The sequence below is a fragment of the Anomalospiza imberbis genome, chromosome 9, assembly GCF_031753505.1.
Source record: "Anomalospiza imberbis isolate Cuckoo-Finch-1a 21T00152 chromosome 9, ASM3175350v1, whole genome shotgun sequence".
Lineage (NCBI taxonomy): Eukaryota > Metazoa > Chordata > Aves > Passeriformes > Viduidae > Anomalospiza > Anomalospiza imberbis.
In genome coordinates, this window is record NC_089689.1 from 14905188 (window position 1) to 14931754 (window position 26567).

Sequence of the window (26567 nt, forward strand, 5' to 3'; positions counted from 1 at the left end):
AGCCGTGTGTTACAGGCTGTAGCTGGCAGCCTTTTCGTCCCAACCTGGGTGTTGTACCGCCCAGAGAAGGGGCTGGGGCATCTGTTTCTTAGGAGGGAGTTTGGTGAGTATTAATAGAACGTTTCACATGGTTCAGAGGCTGTTCACTTGCCGCTGAAACCTCGTAAAAGATTCAGTTGGAAACCGGATTAAGTATTAAGGCCGGAGACCATCTGCGAGCTCAGCCAGTAAATCCCTGTAACACGGTGGGTGCTTGGGACGCGTTTCAAGGCTGTAAGTACATTGTCAAGTTACTGAGGGCTGAAAATGCGACAGTACTGATGTTCAAAAGTATGTTATATTGTTTTGGCGGGATTAGTAACATTCTGTAAAATTAAGAGCTTAAATAGTACAACGTATGGTAAGAAAGTGGTTAAAATGACAGTCTGGAAAGGATAGGTTTCAGTGACATACAGATGTCAAAGTGGGCCGTGAAGAATAGGAAGCGAGTTGTTTATTCTTTGAATAAAGAAGGTCACACACAGATGCCTTTTAAGCTTTTGTGAGTTGTTGCCTTTTGTGAACGTCTAGATAGGTTCGTTATCTGTGTGTTGTCTCATGTAGGTGTGCTGGCATCTGGCCAGCGTCAACCCACCACATCAGGTAAAACTATGAAGAAAGGCTCAGGACATTGCATGGAGATGCCTCTGTTTCAATGAATAGTTACCTAATTAACCCGGTGCAGGGGTAATTGCCAGTCATAATGATCATATAACCAGGTTTAGGCCCATGGCATTACTTAAAACCTTAAAGATTATGGCTGCTGTTATGATATATCACATGGGATAACCAGGCTTGATTGTATTTGTAATTCATGGTCCTGGCTACATAAAACTTGATACATACTTGACATTATGCAAGTGTATAACTTTGTTGTTTTTAGCAAGAAAGTTTTAAATTTTAGTACCTAGAGGTAAAAGGCCACTGAACTAGTCCAACCTGGACACTAGAAAGAAATAAGTGAAACTGGATATGTAATCTTGACTGGACTGTTGATATAAACAGGCATGGTGTTTGGATCAGTGCCTTCACATCCCAGATATTGGGTTAGTGTGTTCCAGTCAGGAGCAGAAGCTCCTCTGGTCAGAACAGTCACAGAAAATGTAGTGCAGCGTCTTGGGCGTGCCTGCTTGGCGTGCAGTGAGCCCAGACTTGCTCTGTGTTAGCTGCAGTTTTCCATGTATGTGCCTACAGTAGACACTGAAACCTTCACACTTCTTGAGATGACCCAGATAGTACTTGAAAAATTGTTTCCCTGTACATAGAATGCAGGTTGTTTCCTGTCTGTAATACTGTCTCCTGCAAATATGGGGAGTAGAATAATATAGCATACACTTTGTAAAAATGAATTTTCCTTTATTTTTAAATTATGTAGTCTTAATATTTGTCTAGGTCATTTTTATTCCTCCATTAACTTTTTTTTTATAATGTGATTATTTTTCAGCCTCTGTTTTAAATTTGTGTATAATAAATTTTCATGCCAGAAGAACACAGTCAAACTATAATGGCAGTTGATGAACTTCAAGCCATAATACAAAGATGCGTAAGTAGTTTTCCTTCTTTAGAAGTAACAAGTGTCAGTAGTGTGAGTTTCTTTTCATATATTAGAATTAAAGCCAGTGACCTCAAACAACAAGTCAGCTGTTAGTAGAACTCTTCATGGGGCAGCTAAGTTGAGCCTCCATGTTTCATTGATTCAGCTGTGGTGCTTATCCCAAGTTGCTTGATTATTTCTGTTTCTTGGAGAAGGAAGTGTTCTTGTACCTAGGAACAAAACCTGGTAGTTGTAGAAAACACATCTTCCACACAAAAGCTGTAGTCTAGACTTAGTGCTATTGAAATACTGCCTTGTCTTCTGTAGTAACTTGGTAGCTTTTTTAGTATGTGAAAAATGTATGTAAGTTCCAATGATATTGCATCTAATTTTGAAATGAAAGCATGGATTTTCTTATTTCTTAATTGACTTTGGTAATTATGGAGTTAAACATTCATATTTTCTTTCCAGCAAATTCTGGAAGAAGCTGATTTCAAAGGAGAAGATTTTAATCTGTTTCAGGTAGCAGGTCAGAAATGTTTGGAAGATGGATATGCAGCTCAGTTATTAGAAGTAATTCAAAATGAGAAAAACAAGGTGAGTTTAGGTTTGCACTAAATATTAGTGTTTATTAACATCATTAAATATAAAACTGCTTATTAAGAGGGGAAAGCTACTTTCTCTGTGGAGCAAGGCTGTACGTATGAGTAGCTAATAAGTTGCCCTGTGGTAAGTGCACATTATTCTGTATTCAGGTAGCTCACAGAAACCCAAGTCATGGTAATCTTAACAAAACCATTAATAACTTCTGTGAGTGAAGCAAAGAGAAAAGGAAGAAGAAAAGCATAATCAGGAGAAAGTGGCAGTGTCCCACTTCCACGGGACAGGGATTTCAGATGGTGTACTGGGTCCTGCTAGCATGGAGTTGGCTTTCTTCATGGCAGCCTGCATAGTGCTGTGTTTTAGATTTGTGACCAGAAAGGTGCTGATAATACATCAGTGTTTCAACTACTGCTGACCAGTGCTTGTGCAGCATCAAGGCCTTCTCCCTTTCTCACTCTGCTCCCAGTAAGCAGGGAATCTGGGAGGAGACACAGCTGGGACAGCTGACCCAAAGCAGTGAGATACTCCATAGCATAGAACATTGTGCTCAGCAGTAAAGACGTGTGGATGGGGACTCATTCCAAAGTAGCTGTTGTTTGGAGGCTGGCTTGGCACTGGTCTCCTCGTGGGAGTTGATCTGCATCATTCCCCATCATGCTCTGCTGTCTTTTGTCTTTCACTTATTACTTTGGCCTTATCTTCAGAGTTTCTCTATTTTGCTCTTTTGACTCTCGCCCCTATCCCACTGAGGGACAAGAGCAAGCAAGCAGTTGAGGGGTGCTTAGTTGCTCTTGGGGGTCAGCCTACCACAAATGGATATAATAATATTGGCCAACTGTAGGAGCCAACTAGGCTGCTGCTAATTTGAAATAGTAATGTCTGTGGGCATTAGGGATGCTGGGACAATATGCCAAATTGAGCAGAGATAAATAGGAAATTCAGAAAGAAAGGGAAGGGTAGAATATTTTAGCAATGTTACATGGGGTTCACAATCTGTTACATGGGGTTCACAATCTGGTTTTGAATTTTGTGAGTTTGGAGTAACAACTGAAAGTCTAAATCCCTTCATGAATAATTTTTTCAAGTGTTCTTTCAGCACAACTCCACTGCTCAGTCCCATTTTATATGTATTGTCATGGACATCTAGAAGTATATATTGACACGTCAATAATTAGAAGAAAACTGCACAAAACATGCAGCTGTGTTTATAGGTGTGGGGAGAGAATACAGTGTGTGTCAAATTATGGTTACAGTTGCTAAATATTCAGGGACAGTGGCAATAATGGTTACAACCAGGACATTGACCTGTTGCTTTTGGTCTTTATATATACAATCTTTCTGGGTTTAGAAGACATCCCATTTTGGTTTATTCTCTGAATATCTGTTTTTTAGGTTATCATCAAGAATATGGGTTGGAATCTCATTTCTCCTCTTGTTAGATGTATTTTTATGTACAAACAAGAAGATGATAAGCGAGAACACTGCCTGAGGATACTAGATCAGTTGGCACAGGTATGGTTTTGGAATACATGATTACGTTACAACAATGTTAGGCAAGTTCTGCACAAAAAGGGGTGCTAGATCATTAATCCATAAAGCTAGTACACCAAAGGCCAGTTACACAAACATGTTTATACAATTTGATTCTGACAGTATTTGCATAATGAATCTACATCACTACTTGGGTAAGCTGCTCTTAGTTTAACATTCCCTTGCCTCAATTTAAAGGTACAGAGAATTCTGAATTCATGGTGTGTGTTCAGTGGGTAGGGTTCTTTGTTTGGAAGTGGTAGGCTCAGCCTCCAAGGTGTGTTTTTCACATGAAAATGAGCTGAGTTGATCTAAAGGACACAATTTCACCTGAGTTAGCTAGCTTGAGTAAAACTTACAGTATGTTGCTAAATGTGTTTTGTAGTATCTAATTCAAGGTCTCTCTGTTCATGTTCTCTCTATAGTTGTTTCAAAACCGTTCTGCAAGACCTTGCCATTTTCCACTTTTCTCTGTCTGAAAAGTATTTATTGTTCTTTTTTCTATGATTCACTCGGAAAAGTCTTTCCCTTAAATCATTCACCCTTCCTCAACATGAGAATCATTACCTGATGATTCTGATGGATTAGGAGCAGAAAAATATTTTAACCTGTAAAAACTCATTCTCTTTCATTTATGCACTTCACAACCAACTTGCAAACTTTATAGCTTGAGTTAAATTCACACTCAAATTCTACTTCTCTCTTTACTCCTAAGGATCACTTTGCAAAGGTACTGTGAGGTTTTTACAGCCCATTAAAATCAGGTTTAGTGTCAATTTTTACTATTATATGTTTTCAGCTCATATGAAAGTGTACACACAGCTCTATGCTATAATCTACAGTAGATGTTAATTGTAGGCATGTACTTACTGATTCATATTTGTTTTCTTAAATCTTTTCTTGGATGTTCAGATCTCCTCTCTTGACATTCAGGAACTTCTCTATTGCATGTGATTTATTTTTTTGATTATGACCATGATTATTGAAAAATATGCATTGCTCCTCTCTTGCAGCTCTGCAATCCAAAGGAACTTTTTTTGGGTTTACTTGAGCAGATTGAGCAGACCTCTGGAGAGCAAGTGTGTAAAACTGTCATGTTATTGCTTCAGCCTTTGCAGACAGGTGGGATTCAGTTTATCATGTGATTTCTGAATTAAATTATTTTCTCTTTTATTTATCAGTTTATTTTAGCCTTTGCTGGAATGGTTTCAGAATAAATCCATCCTGACAAGCATTACAGTCTATTATATTCTGCAGAATAACACAAGGCATAAATTTCATGCTTATGTTGGCCTGTTAGAAAAACATTTTCGATGGAACTAATAGCAGCAGTTGAAAAAGCAATATTCAGCTATTTTTCATCATTTACAAGAATGTGGTTCTATGGCAGTTTTATTTAGAGGTGTAAAGCACTCCTACTGTTGTTGCAGAAATAGGAAATCACATGGATTTGTGAAATTTTTCATTATTTGATTTTTAAAACATGCAATTCTATGTTTTTATAGTATAAAATAGTCATTTTGATTGAAGCACGTTGAAATACTGTATTGGTGAGGGGGGAGTGTTATTCTGGCTGACATATGAAAATTTATATATATGTCAGAGCGGGTGTGGCCACTCTTTAAGTGGGTTACAAGCCGTAGTTTCTGTTTTGTTATATGAGATGAAATTAAGTATTGTGTATCAAGTTGAAGTCTGATTGTAGCAGTCTCCAGGATATGTTATTGTATTATGTTAAAATTTAACAAGAGAAACACGTGTTTTTTTGGATAGTGAATCTGCAATTAGTCTGCACTGAGTCCAGTTAATGTGGAGAGCCTCTGGTGATGCCTCCTCAGTCTGGGAGAGTGTCTGTTATTTTTGTCATGGAATAAAAACCAGAGTCAGTTCTCAGCAGAAAAACTGGGCTATTGTCTCTAGTTTTGCCAAACACAAAAGGAGTCAAGTAATAAATGCATTTTCTGGGTCAGATATATATCATTTCACTTAGCCCCCTACTAGAAAACAGATTTTTTTTTTTTAGTTCTCATCTTGGTGCTGTGGAGAAAGGAAGAACATTGAAATGCAGAACAGATTTAATATTTGTTATTTGCAAATACATGGCCATGTTAACTACAGTGTATTAAACTAGGTGATGTTTAGTCTTGCTGGATTTGCTCATGTGATTTCAGGTATCAGTCCCTCTCCTTCCCTGAAAACAAAATGTTTCCTTACCTAGTCACATTATTTTTCTTCATGTTTTCTTCTACGAAGTAAGTGATAACTAAATGTCTCAAAATGTTCTCTCTTCTTTTCCCCTTTTTCATTTTCTTTCCCCCAGTGCTTTTCAAACTTCAGAACAAGAAGGCCTACTCAGTGGGTTTGTCATTGGCCATGATTATGAATCAGCTCACTCCCTTACCTGTACCTTACACAAAACAACAAATACAAGAAGATAAACTTGGTCTCTGTCAATGTTGTAATGCAGTTGTGGACTTTGCTAAACCTTTTGTGAATGAAGTTGTTAAAAATATGGAAAAGTCATCAGAATACAATGACATGGAGCTGAAAGAAGAATTAATAAAATTGTGAGCATTTTATGTCTGTGCTATGTATTCCTGTAACTTAACAAAATGAATAGTAGGCATTTATTATATAGGCAGCAAATAAATAATCTTCTAGTGTTCTATAATGCTGCCAACATATATCTAACTAATGTGGTATTTTGACAAAGAACCCCTAAATAGATCTTAAATATTTATGCTTTCTGTTTAGTAGAGGGAAATGGTAAAGAACTATTAGTTGCTGCATTGTGAAGCTGAGTTGGTATTCCTCTGTTCCTCAAATTTCCAACAGTGAGAATAATCATAGTCTGGAGGTGAAGTCTAAGTAATGCTTCTATAGGAGATGTTGGGGTTTTATTTTTTTATTCTCCTTGAAATACATTGAATAGCAGTAGCTGATATGAATATAGGCATTATTCTTGGTCATCAGAGGCACTATCATAGTCTGTATTTATGACTGTATTGGTGATTTAGTCCACCCCTTTCTTTTTCAGCTGTATGAAAAGCCTGAAATACCCATTATTGACAGCTCAGCTCGAACAACTTGAGGGCATTGAAGAACATCCTTTTCGGCGTTTTGCAACTGAAATTATAGTGAGTGCAGTGGAAATGAATTACAGTGTGTGCAGAACCAGTGGTCTAGTTCACAATTGCCTCTAACTTGTTCTAGTGCTCTTTTTGATTTCTGTATTGGTTAGTGGGGTGACTTAATGGGCTATGTAAGATATATCCTGTTGGGCACAGTTTGAAACCATGTTTTTAATGCTAATTATGAATTACCTTTTCTTCTCTTTCTCAATAATCTGTTTATGGCTTTAAGTAGTGAGAACTGAAGCTAAGGTCAGTAAGTCATGCTTAGACTGTATGACATCTTGCATAATCCTAATTTTCCAAAATGTGCTGTGCTGGATGTTGGGTTTGGACAACTCCAGAACAGTGAGCTGACCTTGATCTCCCCATTTCTCTGTAATATGTACAAGAGGAGTTACACTATGTCCTCAGCCACGTGAAGGTTGTGAGGGGGTAACCACTGTAGTATTTCTGATGTACAAGTGTCAGATGTTCCCTGTGTTTTGTATCATGGGAAAGAAAGGCCATACAAAGCAAATCTAACTTGAAATTAGGGCTTGCCTTTAGCAGCTAAATGTTGTGTTCCATATTGATTGGTGAGAAAAAAAACCAAAATACTGAGTATTCTGTGATCTGAAAAACACAGAGATTTGGTAACATAATGTTTTCATGAATCTGTTGTTACTCATTGGGGATAAGGAAGATGAACTAGGAGTTTGCAGATGGTCTTCGTTCTCTCTTTTGCTAACTTTTGTGCGCTTGACTTTGCTAACTTAGTAACATTTTTCTAACGCTATTTATTTTTCCTCCAGGATTTTTTGTGTGTTTGTGCATATATCATAAATACCACATATGTATATTAATTTATATATTACAAACATAACATTATATTAATTTATACGCATGCTGTACAAGAGAATGTATGTAAATATAGTTAGAGCTTTAAAACTGAATTGGCATACAGTTATTTTAGAGGCAACTATAGGAAATCTGTTTTTATTTTTTAGGACATTTTGTGGAATATAGGAGAATTGATACCTTTAGTGTTTGTACATCATAAAGGCAAAGGTCCACACTGGGAGAATCAGGAGTTTGCAGATATAGAGCAAAAGAATTCTGCTGATTCTTTGGCATGTCTGTCATATCTGATGTTTGTTCAGAATTTTGGTGTTGAATGCTTTCCAGTGGTTTTTAGGTAAGAACCATTCTTTCTTGCTTATTGTAAGTCTGTACTTTGAAGATTTTTTTCTGAGTGGAAGAGAACTTTATTTGTGAATAGTTATGAATGAAAACTGTATTTCAGTAGTATTAATTTTATGCATTTATATTTTATGTAACTTATGTTATATAAAGAACATACTCCTGCAGATTAGTCTAGTGTAGTTTAATTTTAGATGAGCTGCCCTTTAAAATAAACTACTGTGATTAGTCACATGCTGAAAATTAATGTGTATTAATTGTTTATTTACATATATAGACAGTTTCCCTATAAGAGTTCTTAACAGTGGTTTGACTTAATTTTTTTTTGTCTATTTAAAAATCAGTAATTTTAGAATGAGATTTTAATGTTTTAAAAGAATACTAATCCTGTCAAATATATTAATCATGTGCAAATGTGTATGGCTTATGCAGTTTAATGTAGCTGGATTCTTCTCTTCTAGTCCTTCATACCTTCTGCTGTGCAATATGACACACATTGAAGTGCTGCTGAAAAGGTAAGGTTTGTGGAATTTGCAGGTCTAGATAGTGAGGGTGATCTTTTACAGTAATTCATAAAAACAAATTTGAAATATAGTTAAGTTCAGAGGAGGTTTATAAACTTGAGCATTAAAATGGCAGATTTCACTACAAGATGGTTTCTCTTAGTAAGAAGCAGAAGTTGTCTACACACTTATCTATTGTTTTCATCTTGTATTGTAATACCATTTTTAGAAACTTTATTCTGAAAATGTAAAATTAGTAGTTGAAACACATGCAGAATAATTACAGTGTATACTTACTTGCCTTTCTATAACAATTATTACCAAAGGCAACTATTGTGAAAGTATTTATTTGAATGCATTCTGACATGATATGCAAAATGGTTAAAGGTCAGGCTTTCTTAAGGAAACCAAACTTTACAATATGTTGTGATTATTTTGCCTTCCATAAACAGCAGTGTTACCACATAGCTTCTAGCACACTGCTGTGGAAGGCAAGTTTCCTATTCTGACTGCTTGCCATTTCATTTTCTTTGGTACTCAATGTCTCAGTACCTGTGGGAGATGACACTTCTTTTGAGCACACATCAACTGAGGGGAAAAAAGTAATTTTTGACTGTGAAGAGATGAGTCTAATGTTCAATTTCTCATCAGCAACTTTATTCTAAAAATCTTTGGGAAGAGTAATAAAGATTCTGTATTTAAAAAATGGAATGAAAATTGTTGAGGGACAAGTTCTTGTTGACCTCTGTTCTACTATTTCTTCTGATATATCAACCGTCTTTTTAATTCACAACTTAAATTTGATTTTTCTTCTAGAACAGAAGAATCTGTATTATCTAAAGGACTAGTAAGTTGGTTTTTTAAATTAAATTTTTGATGTTAGAATTTTTATTTTTTCAGTGTAAGGAATGGTAAAATTTTTGTTTCTCCTTCTTAGAGAGGTATAACTGATAGTTCAGATAATAGTTCTAGAAATATTTTGAGGCTTAATTAACATTAAGCCAGTCTTACAAATACCTGTATCTATTGAACTTTACAGTCCTGTATAAATGTTTAAATTACAGCTATCACTTATAAATGCAGCTGCTTGGAATTTGGAATATCTGAATGAGTATTTATGAGTGAAGGCTGTTTTAGCCATAAAATGTTAAGCTGATAGATTAATGTCCTGTATATGTGCATACTATTGACATCTTCCTTTTCTTTTCCACACCTGCAGGATCTGTTTGAGAGCTGTTTACTGAGAATGGAAGATAACAGCCTTCTCCATCACTATTTAGAATTCAGAGACTTTATTAATGTACCTCAGGTAATAAGAAACAGGGTACAGGAGTCTTCAGAGTTTGATTAAAAATAATACCTAGCTGTCACTAGGTGTTTGAGAAGAGGGTATCTTACTGGACGTTTATACAGCTGTGCTGTTAAATTGAAACCTTCAGTGTCTTGCTCTACAGAATTGATTGTCTTTTCTGCCTGCTGCAGCATGAAGTTTCAGTGACAATTAAAATACACCCAGTGTATGTACAGGTCACTGAAGCAGGTGGGCACAGATCTTAGTTGAAAGGTGGCACTTGCTTGTTTTTGTCTCCTCCTTGCCAGTCTTCTGCTTGGCTACATTTTTAACCTGGAAGCAGCAGCACAAGAATAGTGTTCTTGCAGATCAGCCCTGGGATTTGGAGCACTGACGCAAGCATGAATTTCTCTGATGAGAAACTTCTATTCCCTGGACATTTCCAAGTGTGCTGTGGGTTTTTTGTTTGGTTTATTTTTTTAAAGTCTTGAGTAGATTTTAGTCAGTGTGATGTAATGTAGTAATCTGTATGTAATTATAAATTGTGTTTCCTTTCTCTGACTGCAGGATTTGGTGAAAATTATGACCCTTTGTCCCATGGAGCATATGGTATGTTAAGTGGCCTACAGAATCAGTTGGATTCTGAATGCTGAATTCATTTTTTTAGAATTCATCTAATAAACATCTCTGTTTTCTTTAGAGAAAGAAGAGTTTAAATATTTTGCAGTTGTTTATAGACAAGTTTGATATAGAGGGAAAATACATATTATTCAGGTATGCATCCAAGTTACTGTAGATTGTGTAATATCAGCCCTAGTGCAGCTTAATTGCATCCATACATTGATCTCTGACAGAATTTCCATCTGATAAGCCACATTAATTTTACTATGTTAATGTTTGGAAAAATAATGAATTTCAATTGCCTCATATAAAATTAGCTGTCTTATGTAAGTCAGTGTTTAAAGGTTACATAGTCATACTGTTCTTCTGTGGTAAAACTCCCACTTAGTGAATGTTACCTAAGTTTTGAGCTAACTCTATGGGCAGCTTTAAAGAGATTATATCTTTGTTTTGTTTGTTTGAAGGTGTTTACTGAAGACAAGCAACCATGCTGGTGTGGAAGGATACATTATTAAAAATATAAAAGATCAGATTCACTTAGCATTAACGGTGAGGCTGTTACCAATACAACCAAGTTGTCGTCTCAAAATTCTATCAGTATGATATTGAGAAAATGCCTACAACTTAAACTTTGAGTGATACATAAAAAAAAATCCACTTTGAAAAGACACATAAGATTAGAAAATTTTATTAAAATCATTACTTTGGCTTTTTCTGTCTATGCATATTTAGGTTATAATTTTACAGTTGTATTTTTAATTGCACTATCTTTTTGTATTTTTCTAAGAAGTTATTACCTTTTCTGTGCTCGAAAATACATTTCTTTCCTAAAGTGAACTGCTCAGTATATTGTTTTATCCCCACAGTTCCTCATTTTTAAAATATAATTCAAATATTATAGTTCAGATAGAATTATTAATTTTTTCTTTGCTTTTGTGATGACAGTCAGCATTTTATTATGAGTGCTTTGCAAATGATAAATCCATCAGGAAGGGCTGGGCTAGATCAAAGCCATTTTAATCTCATATTTTATAATAATTATACCAGAAATTTGGGAAAATTAATTAAAACTAAATGATTCACTTTTTACTATGCAGCTTCAGAATTTTCTTACTACATTTCTTCCATTTCTTTCCTGGCTGTCATAAAGACAAAAAATTTTAAAATATGAAGAGGCTGGTTTGTGTACTTCACTCGCAGGTCAATATTAGAAAACATTTCTTACAGTATTTGATATTTTTTTTAACTTTTCTGTTTTATGCAAGTTATTGTTACAGTATTTAAGACCTAAATTTTGCACTCAGCTGAACTTTTTGTATTTTTTTTTAGAAGGAGTATGACAACATTTGGTTTACAGGACATCATCTGATCTCCCTTCTAGATTTAGTACTTTCACTTCCAGAAGGTGCTGAGACTGATCTTCTGCAAAACTCAGACAGGTGAGTTGTAATCACAGTTAAAAGCTTTTCTTCTTCCTTCATTATTAAAAAAGACTTTAAACTACCTTACTACAATGATGTATGCTGTCATGTAATTATTGAGGTGACAACATCAATGTATTTTAAGGTTTTGGAACTAGAAATGGAAATGGTCACTTATTTTAACCAGCTCTGCATAGAAGAATATCACAATGCCATTACATTAATTTTTAACAATAAAAAAAGATGTTCTCCTTCATTCCCCAGGGATGTAAGACTTCAGATGTGAAATGACATAACTAATGGGTAAAGCATTATTTCCTCAGGAATGTATGGTTTGTCAGCTATCTGCAGAAGCAGTTGAAGGAATAAAAGCAATGTGGTGTGGGTCTAATATGATACAGGGGAATAATAATTAGATGCAACCTGCGGTGCAAGGCATCTCTGAGGCAATTTCACAGATTGCTCCTGGGAATCCAGTATCTCATGAGTAGGATTACAGATCCACCTGAATAGTAAATAATTGCTGTTTTAATTTAATAATAATAATAAAAAAACTGAAATGTGTCTGAAAAATATCTTGTGTATATAGGGTAGGTCTTCCTTTATGATAAGTAATATGATGATGCTTGGGCTTATAAATCAGTGGGGAGATAATGTCCAGATGGACACATACCTGCTTTAAAAAAAGCCCAGAAGTATGATGGTTAACTGTACTTGGTGTCTGGAAAAAACAATAAATAATCTCAGCTCAAAAGTATGTTAAAACAAAGGCAAAAAAATATTTTAAAAAGCACACTCAAAGTAAAAATTCAGTACAGTAAAAAAGAAAATTGTCATACTAGTTTCAAATCAGTTTTGGATCACCAGTGATACATATTATAAATTCTGTGCTAAGGTTCTGTCTCTTGAGAGGACTCTTTCTCTGACAGTCACCAGCCTTCTGCAATCTGATGACAGTTTCAGTTTTGCTTGCAAAGTGTGAGCTGTTGTATGGACATCACTGCACACTGGTGCTCTAGGTGGAGCTGTACTGCTCAACAGATGGGTGGTTGCTTTTTGTGCACATGGATACTCCATACTAGCATGTCTGGCTAATGGACAATTAAAATTATGATCCTGTTAATAAGTATCTGTTTTTAATTCACAGGATTATGGCATCACTGAATCTGCTGAGATACTTAGTCATTAAGGATTGTGAAAGTGACAGTCAAGTACGTACTATTTAATTTGAAAATGATTGATTAGCTGAGAGGTGGAGTCACATGAACACTGTTATCCTTGATTCAAAAAAAGTGGGTTTTGCATTTTTCTTTGCAATGGCTAATTCCCCAGAAGTGATGCTTTTATTAAGACATTAGGAAATATGTGATATGTTCCTTTGTTTTGATGAAATTGTTTGCATATACACTGTTCCTACAAACAAACTAAACCTTTTACTCTGCCTGTTGAACTGTGATCTATCTCCATAACAACAGAGTATGTCACCACAAAATGACATTCCCAACAAGTATTCCCACATGAAAAAATTGTTATTTTTGCTTATTTATTTGCTGGTGTCCCTCAAACCACCAACTGGATATCTTTATAGCAATAATAATACAATAATATAATTTTCTGGTTTCTGATATACAGAAAACAGATCTGATCTACTTTTAGACTAATTTGAGATCCAGGAATAATTTTTGGAAGTGCCCAGTAATGTTACTAATCTAATTAGAATTACAGTAAAATAACTAGTACTGATTGCTGAAACAGTAATGAAAATGAAAAGCAAAAATAGCTTTCAGTGGGTGCATTTCTAATTTAATGTTTATGTAATTAGTTAATAGTGGTAGACTGTATCTGTTTGTCATATTTAAGGGGTGATTGTTATTTAAGTACTCATAATGGTCTCCTCAGTTACATGTAAATACATAGCTTTGTAAGAAAAGTAAGAATTCCTCCTTTATTATTAATAAAAAACTACACGTAGTCACTCTCAGCTGCTGTAGTGCTGTCTAGTACTTGACAAAAAGAATGTCTATATAGTTTGAGGAAAAAATAGCATCACATCTTCTGAAGATTTTCCCTTAAATGTAGTCTCTGTCAGTTCTTCTTGACTTCTTCCCCGTCTCTCTTCATACAGTGCAAGTGAGGCAGAAAATGCCTCCTTCCATGTCAGTTCAGATATTTCGATTGCTGTGTAGCAAACATTTTCATTAATCAAGTTCAAAAATAAATATTTTTCTAGAAAGTTCCTTTTTTAAGCCACATTCTGGTGGAGGTAATTACTGTTCTTATTTGAACTGTTAACTGTGTCATCTAGTATTAAAATTTGGTGACATTTTCCACAATCCACAGTGGATTCACTGTATTTAAAATTGAAAATTCTTATTTTTATTGTCCTTATTCTGCCCCTTGAGGATACTGCCTGCAGAAAGGAGTTGTGGAAATGGCTCCTGTATCCAAAGACACAAAGGCTGCTTTGTATTTGTTTCCTTCTACAGCAGTTTGTAGCAAACCCAAGCTTATTTTCACTTCTGTAAGCCTGAACAGCCTTGGTTTTGAGCATCTTTTCCTTGCACCTCCTGCTTCCTGAATGCCATTATTGTAAACTCCTTCTTTCTGCCCATGTCAAACTGGGGAGAATTTTGTTGTCACTGTGGCTACTGTGCTGAAGGAAGGGAGAGTAGCATATCCAGTAACATCCCTACAATGCTTTTAAAATGCAATCTAGACAACTGGGAAGCACAATATTTATCACAACTTTCATTTGGCATTGCAAAACAGTGTTAATTCAGGAATGTTAATTTAAATATTTGCTCTGTTTTACTGCTGAATTATCTGACAGGAGCCTACAACTGCCATTTACTTGCTGTAGAGATTCTAGCCTGAGAAAGGGCCTAGAACCTCCCCTCCAACACATCAAGATTCTTTTAGCTTAGCTTACAAGAACAAGCTGAAAGTGTGCATTTCCATTGCTGTAGTTACCAGCCTACTCACTACGTCCTCCCTCCCTCTTCATCCTTTTTTTTTGACTGCTTCATTGGCCAATCAACAAATAATGTAGGCAAGAGGAAGAGGAGCTGAAGTATCCATCACAATGCTGTTCATGCTTCAATGCATGACTCTGAATTATTTTTTTTCTCTTTTCCTCCCACCACAGAAGTGTATGTTGTGAAGACTAATCAAAAAACTTGTACTCAAAAGCTTAGTGTTGCAATGCTTCATTGAAACTGTTTTGTAACCTTCTCTGTTCTGTTTGACTAGACTGGTGTATGGACCACACTTGGCAAGATAGAGCAGAATTTCTTGAAACCGCTGCGTGTAGGACTCAATATGTCAAAAGCACATTATGAAGCAGAAATTAAAAATAAGAAAGAAAACAGAAAAGGTCAGTTTTCATTGGTTTTTTGTTCTTAGATTTGTTCATATCTAGAAACTTTGGTAATCCTTTGGAAATGAGGAACTGGTGAATGCTGCATAGATCAGGTTTTATTTAACTGTTGCCGTTATTCCAAATTTCAAATAATAATTCAGTGGTTGCTATATTAAACATTTTCATAATTGGTCAGAAAAATCTGAACTTATCTGTCATCACATTTGTAAATCTTACTGAAAACTGATAGAACAGTCACATGAAGACCTTCAGAACTTGTTCTGCATTTATACTTTTGATTTTAATGTTACAAAGGAGAAACTAAGTTTCTCTGAATACATAATCCTTAGTTTTCATACCAGGTGTGGGAGGGTTAACAAGAGAAAAAAATAAGTCACAGTGCTCTCTAAAGCCTGAAGCATTACATTCATTTTTTAAAATACATTATATTTTTTTAATCTGACACACAGAATCAGATTCTGCTCTGGGTTAAGCAGACACATTGCACAGGGCACAAGAGCTGTAGCTGCTTTAGGCAATCTCTCTGTGTGTCAGAGCCTCTGTTCCTTGTGGTCTCCGGTATAATTAAGATAGCCCAAGGAATTTGTGTCTGCTACTAAAAATGTCAATACAGCTTTTTGCTCCTAGTCTTATCCTCTTCTGTTGCAAACTATGTACTTAAGAGGCAAAGAAGGGGGCGTTTTTCTCAAGACAACCTTTGGATATCTCTCTAAAGGGAATCCTTCAAAATAAATCAGAAAGCTTTTTCTTAAATCCCTCTTACAGTTCTCTAGCCTTTAACAAAGTATTAAGAAATTTGAGTTTGGGAAAGAACATCTAACTTGTAACATTAAATGGTTTAGCTTTCTTCCCTTGTGTTTAATCATTGTAAGCATTACATTGAATTTCAAATATGTGGTCTGAATGTAAGAGGTTTTCCCCTTATTTTTCAGACCTGTCCTTGTATTTTAGCCTGCTGCAAGTAATCTGTCTGAAACAGAGAAGCCTGCAGCCTTTTCTTAATAAAATAAGTATTTAATGTCTGGATTCATTAAGCTAAAGAACCTCCTATCTCCTTGGATGTGGAAATACTAGAAATGTATCAAAACTGGGCCAGATAGCATTTTATTTTTCCTTTTAACGAGCATGTGAGCTCTATAAAATTAGTTCCAGTTGCAGATCTTGCCTGTTTAGTAATGTAGGCATTTGTATTATATAAAGTATAAAGATATCCGACTCCATCTTCCTTTTAAGGTTCAGCACCCTCTGTCATGTGTTTTGTCAATCCCTAGATTTCTGTTCTTAACAATTACTGTCATGAAATGCTGATACTTTAAGTATTCTTTTAATTCTAAGGGTCATGTTGGTTTCTTCATGTTTTTTTATACAGAGGCACAAAGTTCTAACACAGTTTGCTCTCTAACTGTTAGTGGGGAAAAGATGCCTGCCATGACTACTGGAATGCAGCTTCAAGTGAGTTTGCACTTCCCTTCAGTCACTCAGAAGTACTGACTTTTTTTTCCCAATGTGGAGACAGAAGTAAATGTAAAATGGGTAAAAAAAAATCTAATAAAAATAACACTCATCTTCCTTGTCATTTCAGGTTTTACACTCAGCTCTCTTCACATTTGACTTAATAGAAAGTGTTCTAGCTCGGGTAGAAGAACTCATTGAAGTGAAAACAAAAGCTGTAATGGATGAAAATAGTTAAGGCAGCTGAAATGTTTGAATTAACATACTCCTGACAAGATCACTTGGACTGTGAGACTTCAGCTGCAAGGGAGGCTAGGGCCCTTTAAAGAAGAGCAATTTAGAGTGGCCTCCAGAAGAACTGCAAATGCTGCTCGTCATAAGTCTTGTTGCTGTTCTTTTTTATTTACTTTTGCTCTTGTTGCATGTGATTTGCAGATATAGTCTGTTTATTCCTCTTCAGAATTTGATGCTTTTTCTTAAGTTTAGAAACTAAAAAAAACCCCGAGGTGTATTCTTCTCTGTGGCAAGGAGGTATGGTTAGGCATTTATTTTTTTAATTTTCAGAATTTGTTGGGTAATAGTTGCTGACTGGTTTTGTGAATTACAAAGATTTTTATCAAGTGATTGCAGAACCACTAATTACAAAGCCCTGTTTAAGCAGAAGATATTTTTATTAACACATTTTAATGTTGACAAACAAGCTTTTCTATTTGCAGACAGGACTGTAAGGTACAGATAGATAACACTATAGACTATCCTATCTATAGATAGTAAAAACACTGTGGCAAAGGAAACCAGGTATGAAGAAAAACACATCAACTTTGAACCAAATAAGATGTTAGAACTTACGTAACTGATAACACTTATGTTTAAAAAACATAAGTGTAAGGTTGCATACGTACAGCTGCTGTTTTTAGGGATACCTGTATTTTTGAATTGTTTTGATCATCCTTATCTTTATTCGTACAGCTTTTCTTAGGATATAGTAAATTTTTGGGGGAATAATAAACAGATGAGCCTCTAAGGTCAGAACCAAGTTAAAAATAACGACGACTTTCCTACAGTACAGCTAAACCACTTTTTTCCCCTTCCTAGAAAGCACATTTGGTATCAAGTATGCTATTTTTCACTGTATAGCTATTTAATACAAATTTTCATGCCAAATGCATATGTTGTATGTAGTCTTTTGAAATGTAACTATATTTTTAAGAACGTTCTATATTTTGTTTAAAATGTAGCCACTCTATTTATGAATAAAAACCCAAATATTAAGTTAATTACAGTGCGATTGGTACTCCCGAAGCATCTTCCAAACTGGACTTTTTTCTATTATTTGGGCTTTTGTCATGTCTATTTTGCAACGAATATCATCTGCTTGTGGCTTGGAAGTTACCTTAAAGAAAAGAAAAATAATATGACTAGAACAGTGACTTTCAGGTAATAGAATATTCAACATTTTATTTTTCCAATAGCAGAAATGCAAAATTATTTAGCAGTGAAATCTGAATTGTGTGTTCTCAAGTAGGTGTTCAGGAATGCTGTACACAGCGGTGATAGTATTTCAACAGGAGTTAACAGTAAGTGAAGACATCCTAACTTAACAATAGTAAATAGGAGCCAAACAAGCTCTTAGATTTCTAATTTCTTTTCTTAGATGCTATTAAGAGCTATTAAGTTACCTTTAACAGTAGTTTAAAGACTCGGCTAATGCATCAGAGCACCAGTCCTACCTTAGTGTATTAATGGAGTGTGGTCAGTATAACCTCAAAAGTTCCATTAAGGATAACCAAGTATTTTATAGTTCTTGGCTTTTCCTGAGTAATACACTTACGTTTTTAAGTGTATGCAACTGGACTTACCTTAGCCATAGTTAGCATTAATTTAACAGTTTCAGCAGGATTATGAACTGGTATTACACGTAAATTGCTGCCCAGGAATCTGCACATCAAAATAAATAAGGATATGTATTTAATTTGTTATGCCATAAAACTCAAACAGCATTCCTACATGAAGTAAACAGCTTTTTAGTGTGCAGTTTTACTTACAGGGAAGACTGCTTTTATTCTGAAAGGCAAGTACAGCATTCATGCTGTTTGTAAAGCCATCTGTCCCATTTCTCTACCATTTATTTAGGTGGGATTTGGAAGGGCTCATTTCTTTATCTAGGTCTCCTCAACAATCAATCAGCACTTCTTAAGCATGTGTACATTCAAAGAGAGATAAACCCTCTTCTGTGATATTGCTGAAGACTTCTCAGTGGCAGTAAAACATATTTGGGTAAAAAATACTTGAGTTGTTTTTATAGCTGTGGAAGAACACAGCAAAGTAGCTAAAAACACTGTTAAAAATACTTCAGAATTTGAACAAAATCTTTGTAGTGTACTATAAATAAAACAACCTGTATTCCAGACACGATTAAGATAATGGGATAATTCGACTACTTTCATGTGAAGACTTGTTCACTCAATACTTTAATCTAAAATGAATTCTTTCTATAAATAGTGTTATTAATATGCATTCATTCTTGAGAAGGGGATCTAAAGATTTAAAATAGTAGCATGAGTTATTGTTCAGTGAAATTGTGGAGGAGAGACATCAAAGCTTAGGCAAGCACAGAGCCTCTCCCTAAGAACTGCACTTTAAGTGTGTTGTAACAATGGTGTTACCTTTGCTGCTTTCTGTCGTAGAGCTAAAACAGGAGAAGGACTTCACAACAAAGAATGAGGAATTTTAAATAACCAAAATGAATTTAAATAATGCAGATGAAGTGCCCAGCTGCTCAGTTGCATAGTCCCCTGTGACCTCCCCTTGTGCCTGCCACCTGTTCTTCCCTGCAATCTGTCTGATGACTTGGAGTCATTCACATTAAGACCTCCTGCTGGTAAGGTATCTCATCTGAACTTGTCTGCCCTTGCTTCTAATTAGCAAAAATAAATGTTACAGGAACTGTCCTTCTCTAAGCATAGGCACTCAGGTCCCTGGTGAGTTTTGCTGAAATGTGGTGTAGGAACAAGAGTTGGATTTACCTTTTGAGAGTAGGGAAATAAATTGATGCAATTTTGCTCATACTGGAATGGGCCAAACAAAGCACGAATGAACTAAGTGCAACAAAGAAACAATTACATGTACTTACCTAGATCCATGAAAATCTATTTCTATAAACAGTTTTGCTTCCAATAACAGCAGGTCTAAATTTAGTGTTGTATGGACAGAATACTGGTCATTTGAACACGTCTGGCCTTTCCTCCAAGGTATTTAAAACTTAGCATACAGATGTACTAAGGTTATTTGTGGAATGCTCATTTTAGCTGTGATGATAAACACTACTTTCTCCCACTTCCCCCATGCTATACACAGCTCTACATAAAGTGTTCATGTTGTTAACAAGAATCCTGTAATTTTCTTGTTAATAAAAAATAACACTTCCCCAACTGCAGCAAAACCATAGATAAGCAGAAAGAAGCAGTAATAGAAGACAACCTGACAATACTAAGGGGCTTTGTTTTTTAACAAATCCAACAGGTGGCTTGTAGTTTCAAAGAACATGGCACAAGTTTCAACCCCACCAGGACAAGCTCAGTCAGTGATTTACAAACAGTAGCAGAACTTCAATCTACCAGGTAGTAAAAAAAGCACATGCATTTAAGTATATAAATATATTTTTATATATAATTGTCCCTTGTCAACATCAATTTGATATTGGTTGCAATGAAAAAAAAATACTTTAATAAAATTACTGCTTGCCAAATGGAATGCAGTTCCAAACCATCCCATTTTAGTGATCAGCATGTGCACAAAACCCATTGTTCATAACCACAAAGTAGATTGAGAATTAGCATTGCCATCACCTGAATAACGTGGTCTTGCTGAACGGTGGCTGAACTTTTAAAACCTCTCATGAAAATTTAGAACATTTTCACAAACAGGTAATAGATTTCTTACATTTCATCTCATACACTCTTTATTCATCAGCATTTGGCAGTATGCCCAGGATTTAATGGAACTGGTGCTAGTTACTTAAGGAGGTAGAGATCAAAGACTTCATTAGAATAGCTGCTTTTTTGAGGCCAAGAGTGACAATCAACTGCAGTTAAGGCTACTGTACCTACAAGAAAATAGTTCTGACTACAAGCATGGACATGGAGCATAGGCTGATCACTGCTGTCAGCTGGTATGTACTAAAATATGCAAGTTTTCAAACTTCATTAGAAATCAGAGATAAAAGTTTTAAACAAACCAGTTTTAATATAGTTTTATACTTTTGGTGTAAAATAACATGGATTATTTTATTGTTCTAGCACAGTGTAACAGACGCTGTTCCAAGTAAACATTTTAAAAGCTGGTAAAAAATCTGTACTTTACAATAAAGTTTTTTCTCATGCCATACACTTACCTGCTCTGTTTTGAAAATGACCATGAAAATATGATTATAGAGCTAAGAAAATGGTCTAATTTTCCAATTCGAGAGAAAAATTTTAAAATAATTATATTACGTAGCCCTAAAATGATTGAAAGGAATCTTATTTGCTATGTTTTGAGGAACATCCTCTTTTGTTACCTGTGATATGTCAGATTGATTCAGCTGGTATTCTTTTTATTTGCTATTAATAAATACTTTAAATAATTTTTTACAGTCCATTAGTAAAATAAAATTTGTGTATTCCTGAAATAATTCACAAAGGGTAAGGTTGGAAAGAACCATAGTGTGTCAACTCCAACCTCCCTGTTTAAGCAGGGTGATCCCAGAGCACAGTGCACAGGATTGCATCCAGGTGGTTCTGGAATATCACCAGTGAGGAAGACTCCACACCCTCTGGGCAATCTCTTGCAGTGCTCAGTCACCCTCAGAGTAAAGAACTTCTTCCTCATGTTCAGGTGGAACTTCCTGTGCATCAGTTTCTGTCCGTTGCCTCTTGTCCTGTTTATTCCTAAAATAATATTTCCAAATCCAAGACTGCTATTTCATTTCTTCCTAGCAATATAAAGTTCAGTTTGATGTTGAAATCATACCTTCTCTGAATCCTGAACATGACACTCCATTCTTCTGGTCCATGAAGAGCAGCTGACAAAACCAAAAAGCTGTTCCGATGGATGTTTATGAACTTCTGAATTCTTTTGGAAAACTCTTCTTCCCCTGTCCTAAGCAAGTCTTGAGTATCTGACAGCATAAATGCAATGCCTATTGAGGAAACTGCTGTCAGTGTACAGGTCATGGCAGTAACAGGATTAAGTTCTCACCACAAACCAGGAAGCACAATTCTTAAAGCAAGCATTAGTTTGGAACACAATGGAACAGAGCATGAATGAATTTCCACATCTCTGACAGGGAGATTTGGCCAGTGATGACTAATAGTTTTAAGATAAAACTACAAATATCTCAGGTTATTTTTCTACCATAATATCAAAAAACCACCAGCTATTCCATCTTCTCAAAGTATGAGAATCATACATCAGAATGCCTTTGAGAGCACATGCTTCAGGAACAAGCAACTGCTATATTGGAATGAAACTGGGGCAAATGCAAAGGCTGACTGAAAAGCTCAGGAAGGCCTGTTTCTAAATTAAAGAAACAGTTGTAAAATTTTAAAAGTTAGCTAAACTGTCTACCATGAAAAATGAACATACAGCTCTGTCAACTTAAGTTGTTCTGAAAGGGAAAGTAAAGAAGGTTGAGTTTAGGAGGGTTAACACCTGAGCATACAAAAGTCTATCTCAATATGTGCTAGTCCTTAAAGTTCAGGAAAACAGAAGTATCTCATCTACGTGTCTAGAACATCTTCTGTTCTAAAAAGGGAAAACAGCTATTTCATGTTTACAGCTGCAGTGATTTCCTAATCAAATCCACTCAATCCTTTCCTCGCCTCCTCTGCTACCACCAGCTGTGCAAATTCAACTTGCAAGTTGAAAGCCAGAGGTGTTTGTTCACTCTTACATTTACAGCCATACTATACTAAAGATCTTGATGGCAGCTTACATGTTAGTGGCATTTAGCATGTTTGCTCAGTTATAATACAAATTTACTGAGCAGTTCAGCTGATGATCACCAAATCTCATGTAGATGTTCTATATGTCCAAAAAAAAATACAATGAAAGTGTTTAATCCCCAACATTATCTGTTTCATCCTCTGATTTACACACAATCATAGCACAGCTCCTTCCACCACTGCACGACATCCCAACAAGGTAGATTTTATTCAGTTTACTGTAGCCCACAATTCAATGACTGGCCTGACTCTGTACTTCTTTGGGTTTTATGATTTAAAAGCATAAACTTTAAAGTACTGTACCAGAAAGAGGAAAAATCACAGATCCAGTTTCCACTGATTCTGAATATCGAACTCGATGTTGCTGCCTCTGCAGAACTGTAGAAATTTCATGATCCTAAATACATTTTAAAAGGTTATTTTGAAAAGTTTTCAGCCAATAAGTTAGAAATATTCTTAAAGCATCAGCTGCACCACTGCAGATAGACCTTTGGCACTGTTGTTCAAAAAGTATTTTTCATTCTACTTAAAAAAGTGCTAAAATGTTAAACCTGATCAATTTTATAGTATTTGATTGAAAGTTACAAACACTGAGTAACAATTCTGTATGTGTATGTTCAGTTTGCCTTAGGAAACTCTTGCATAATGCATAAAGAAGGTCAAACATTTTACATTCTGTTTTGGTAAGATGTGCTAAAAGAGGGTTTGCAGAAGTGAGGATCATATAGTGTGTTTCTATGACTGGTTAATTAGGCTGCATTATTTTCACAGATGTCAGCATCTCAGCTGGAAAATCATTCAGAAATTCTGTATGGGACATGATTTTCTTTGAAGCTTTTTGACAGAATGCAATCCACACAGGAAAACTAGAACATTGCACTATGCAGCATAATCATCTACAGAATGGAATGTGTTTGGATGTATTTTTTAGCCTGCAAAAAGCATTTCTACAGTATGTTCCACAGAAGCTGCATGAACACGCATATATTAAAGGTTAAATCACTGAGACTTTTTAGCTAATAACATGTTCTTTAACCTACCCATTCAAATCACAGCCAGCCTGCTTACACAGGGAAGTGCCATGATTTAGTGGAAGAGAACAACAGAAAATCTGGATTGCAAGTGAACCTTGAAGGAGACATTAACCAGAAATGTCATGCTTTCAATTGGTCTGGAAAGGGTACACTCAGTGGCAACTGCTTGTAAGGTTTAGCTACATTTTGCAAAAAAAATCTCAAAGCCACTGCTGAATTATTTAATGTACAAATATAAATAACATCTATATGAAAATAATAGCTCATAACCAAAACTGATACAGAAAAGCTGTAGGTACACAGTTTGTGAAAACTGGGAGTGGGGCTGGGCCCAGCCTCATCCCCAGTGGGCACAGCTGTGAGAAGCAGGTGAGCAGTGTTGACAGCAATGAGCCATGGAGTGCCCAGCTGCACTGAGCAACCACCAAAGGGACCAGAGGGCACACAGGGGCAATGCATGAACATGACACTATAAAAGGCTGGGACAAAGAACAAGAAGGGCAGAGCTTGTAGCCTTCTGAAGTGATGTAACTCTGTCTGGGCAGACACCTGAAGCCTTCCGGTGAGGTAAGGTGTTACTCTGTTTGGGTGAATGCTTAAAGGTTTCTGAAATGCTATGGTGATACTCTGTGTATTGTGGCTGTCTCAACTATGACATATGCTGTGACAAAAAGCCATTTTGGATTTGTATTCAGTTACCTCCATTGCTTTGCTTATGAGGAGGCCTTATTAAGAGCAGTAGTTTTGAGTAGAGCTGGGGCTAGGAATAAGTTATACTGGTATAGCTGATGAAATTCGCTGCCATCCATTACCTCCCACCATATTATGGCAAAAACATGCACAGTTTACAGGCTGTAAATTCTAAAATGAGCAGGCAAGTTAGTATAGGCTTTAAACTGAGGCAATTCAGGAATTGAATGTGGGTCACCCATTTACACAGTGAAGATGGGGTGATAACCTTGTCAGCCAAGCTAGCATAAAACTTCCTTGCTTGTGAATCAAAGCTCTCTTGCCTCTAAATTCTTGCTAGCTGGCATGAAATTGGCCTCAGCTGCAGAAGTTAATTACCTGTGCCTTGACATACCCTTTCACTTGGGAACAGAGACGAGGCTTCTGATGTTAACAGATAAAAATATATATTAATAACTGTAAGACTGAGTATTTTAAACTGAATTATGTACTTACAGAATAATTGTCTACCCCCATGTTGATACTGTATAGGAAAAATCAAAGTATTTAGGGAGATATTCGGAAAATTCAGCACCATTTCTGATGGAATTATTTATAGAGCAAACTGAAAGAGGAATCAGTGCGGTACAAAAATGATGAGTCAGGAGAATATCCTAAAGCATTGTAACTCAGTGTAACATAGCAGGTGGCAAGAATACTAAAAAGATATGGAAGTAGCTAGGAGAAAACACAGACAGAAGAATACCCAGTATTCTAATAGAAGCAGCTTCTGACTAATATCTGGTTTATCCTGAAAAAGCTGTATTAATTGACATTGAAGAAAATATTTCCATATACAGAATACAGGAAATTCTTTCAGCTTTTCCTAGTGAGTCAGATGCTGGCCTTGACAAGGGGTATCCTACCTGCAGATGCTGGCCTTGACAAGGGGTATCCTACCTGCAGAGCTGTGCTCATAATGACCGTCGTTATCCACCTTGTCTGCTCCTGCCCACAACTTTCTGTCATTTTTTTTTCAGTGGTTTAATAGCTCTGCAGTGAGGTGTCACTTCTGAAAAGGCTGGCCAAAGAGAGACGACAAATACTCCGGCCAGTTAACGAGGTGAGATGTTTGAAGCCGGTTAAAATCCAGCGGAGCGCCGGCAGGAGCGAGAGGCGGCCTGGAGTTCCCCTCAGCCCTTGTGGCAGCCGCTGCCGGTGGCAGCCTCAGCCGGGCCCTCCCGCCCTGAACGCGGTCCTGGTGCAGCCGGCGGCAGGGCGGGAGCCGGGCGGCGGGCACGGAGCGGGGCCCGGCCCCAGCCCTCGGCCCTCAGCCCTCAGCCGAGCCCGCGGCTCGACGGAGCTGTTTGTGGGCCAGAACAGGCCGCGTTATTTTCTACAGAAGTTATATCAACACAGAAGTTTCACAGGACAAAAATGCGAATGCAAGAGACAGCACTGCTTTAAGTGAAAAAGAAATACTGGGTATGTTCTTTTTTAATAGTCTAAGAGGAAATAACACTTCCATATGGTCAAGAAGAGCTGGGACGCTGAGCCATTAAAAGCACTGGTACCCAGCTCTGCTCTTTAGCCAGGCACGAGTCTACCTTCTCATACTATCTTCTGAAATGGGTATTTTTACCAATAATCAGATATTTTAGTAAAAGTTTTTTCTTTTTTATCACTTTTTAGGGCATTTTAAAATAGAAGAAACGAACCTCATTTATGCAGAAAATGCTTCCTATCAGTATTTTGACTCCAGTTGTTATACATTTACTTGTGTAAATTATGTGTCTGAATTACAAATGGCAAATATTTATACCAGAAACTATTTCTGCTTGTCACTTACATTTGACAGTAGCTGGTTTTTGAATTAAAATAGGACTCGTTTTGAGCAGAATGGACCCCACACTCTCTCCTGAGTGAGAGCTGCCCTGGCCTAATGCTTCTCTGTACAAGTCTGATGCAGTGGGACATGCTGAGTCCCTGGGATTCTGCCCAAGGGACAATTCTGGTAGCAGTTTGTTCTGTAAGACAAAGTATTTTATGACTTGGCTTTCTCTTTTTTTGAGCCTGAATGTCAGAACACCATTTAAGTAGAGCTCAGGCTCAAAGAAAATGGATTTTTCTGAATTGTGTGTCCTTCAGCGCATTCTTCACAGCAGTTTCCTTTCCCAAGAGGGACTTCTGAGGA

General features: G+C 36.3%; 2 protein-coding genes across 6 annotated transcripts; one reads left to right on the forward strand and one right to left on the reverse strand.

Moving 5' to 3' along the window:
• Positions 1–1216: 1216 nt before the first annotated feature.
• GLMN (glomulin, FKBP associated protein) lies at positions 1217–21866 on the forward strand. 5 transcript variants are annotated; one of them, XR_011002205.1, is made up of 20 exons: positions 1222–1582; positions 2045–2170; positions 3569–3688; positions 4720–4828; positions 6027–6273; positions 6744–6843; positions 7827–8014; positions 8481–8534; positions 9339–9369; positions 9742–9831; positions 10381–10422; positions 10514–10587; positions 10899–10983; positions 11764–11873; positions 13003–13066; positions 15105–15228; positions 16604–16686; positions 16817–17217; positions 18212–18292; positions 19374–21866. XR_011002205.1 is itself a non-coding variant. In XM_068199837.1 (18 exons), the coding sequence occupies exons 1-18, from the start codon at positions 1517–1519 to the stop codon at positions 16922–16924; spliced, it is 1818 nt and encodes a 605-aa protein (XP_068055938.1). In that variant the 5' UTR covers positions 1217–1516; the 3' UTR covers positions 16925–17963. The 5 variants fall into 5 exon arrangements, 2 of the variants coding, with proteins under 2 accessions (XP_068055938.1, XP_068055937.1); XR_011002204.1 differs by having other exon boundaries at positions 18212–18263; XR_011002203.1 differs by having other exon boundaries at positions 18212–21866.
• On the reverse strand, positions 17339–25506 carry C9H1orf146 (chromosome 9 C1orf146 homolog). Its single transcript, XM_068199856.1, has 5 exons — positions 25334–25506; positions 22974–23067; positions 21697–21865; positions 18546–18624; positions 17339–18079 (listed from the first exon to the last, which is right to left on the reverse strand). Exons 1-5 carry the CDS (start codon positions 25400–25402, stop codon positions 17960–17962), a joined length of 531 nt encoding a protein of 176 aa, XP_068055957.1. The 5' UTR covers positions 25403–25506; the 3' UTR covers positions 17339–17959.
• Positions 25507–26567: the final 1061 nt, after the last annotated feature.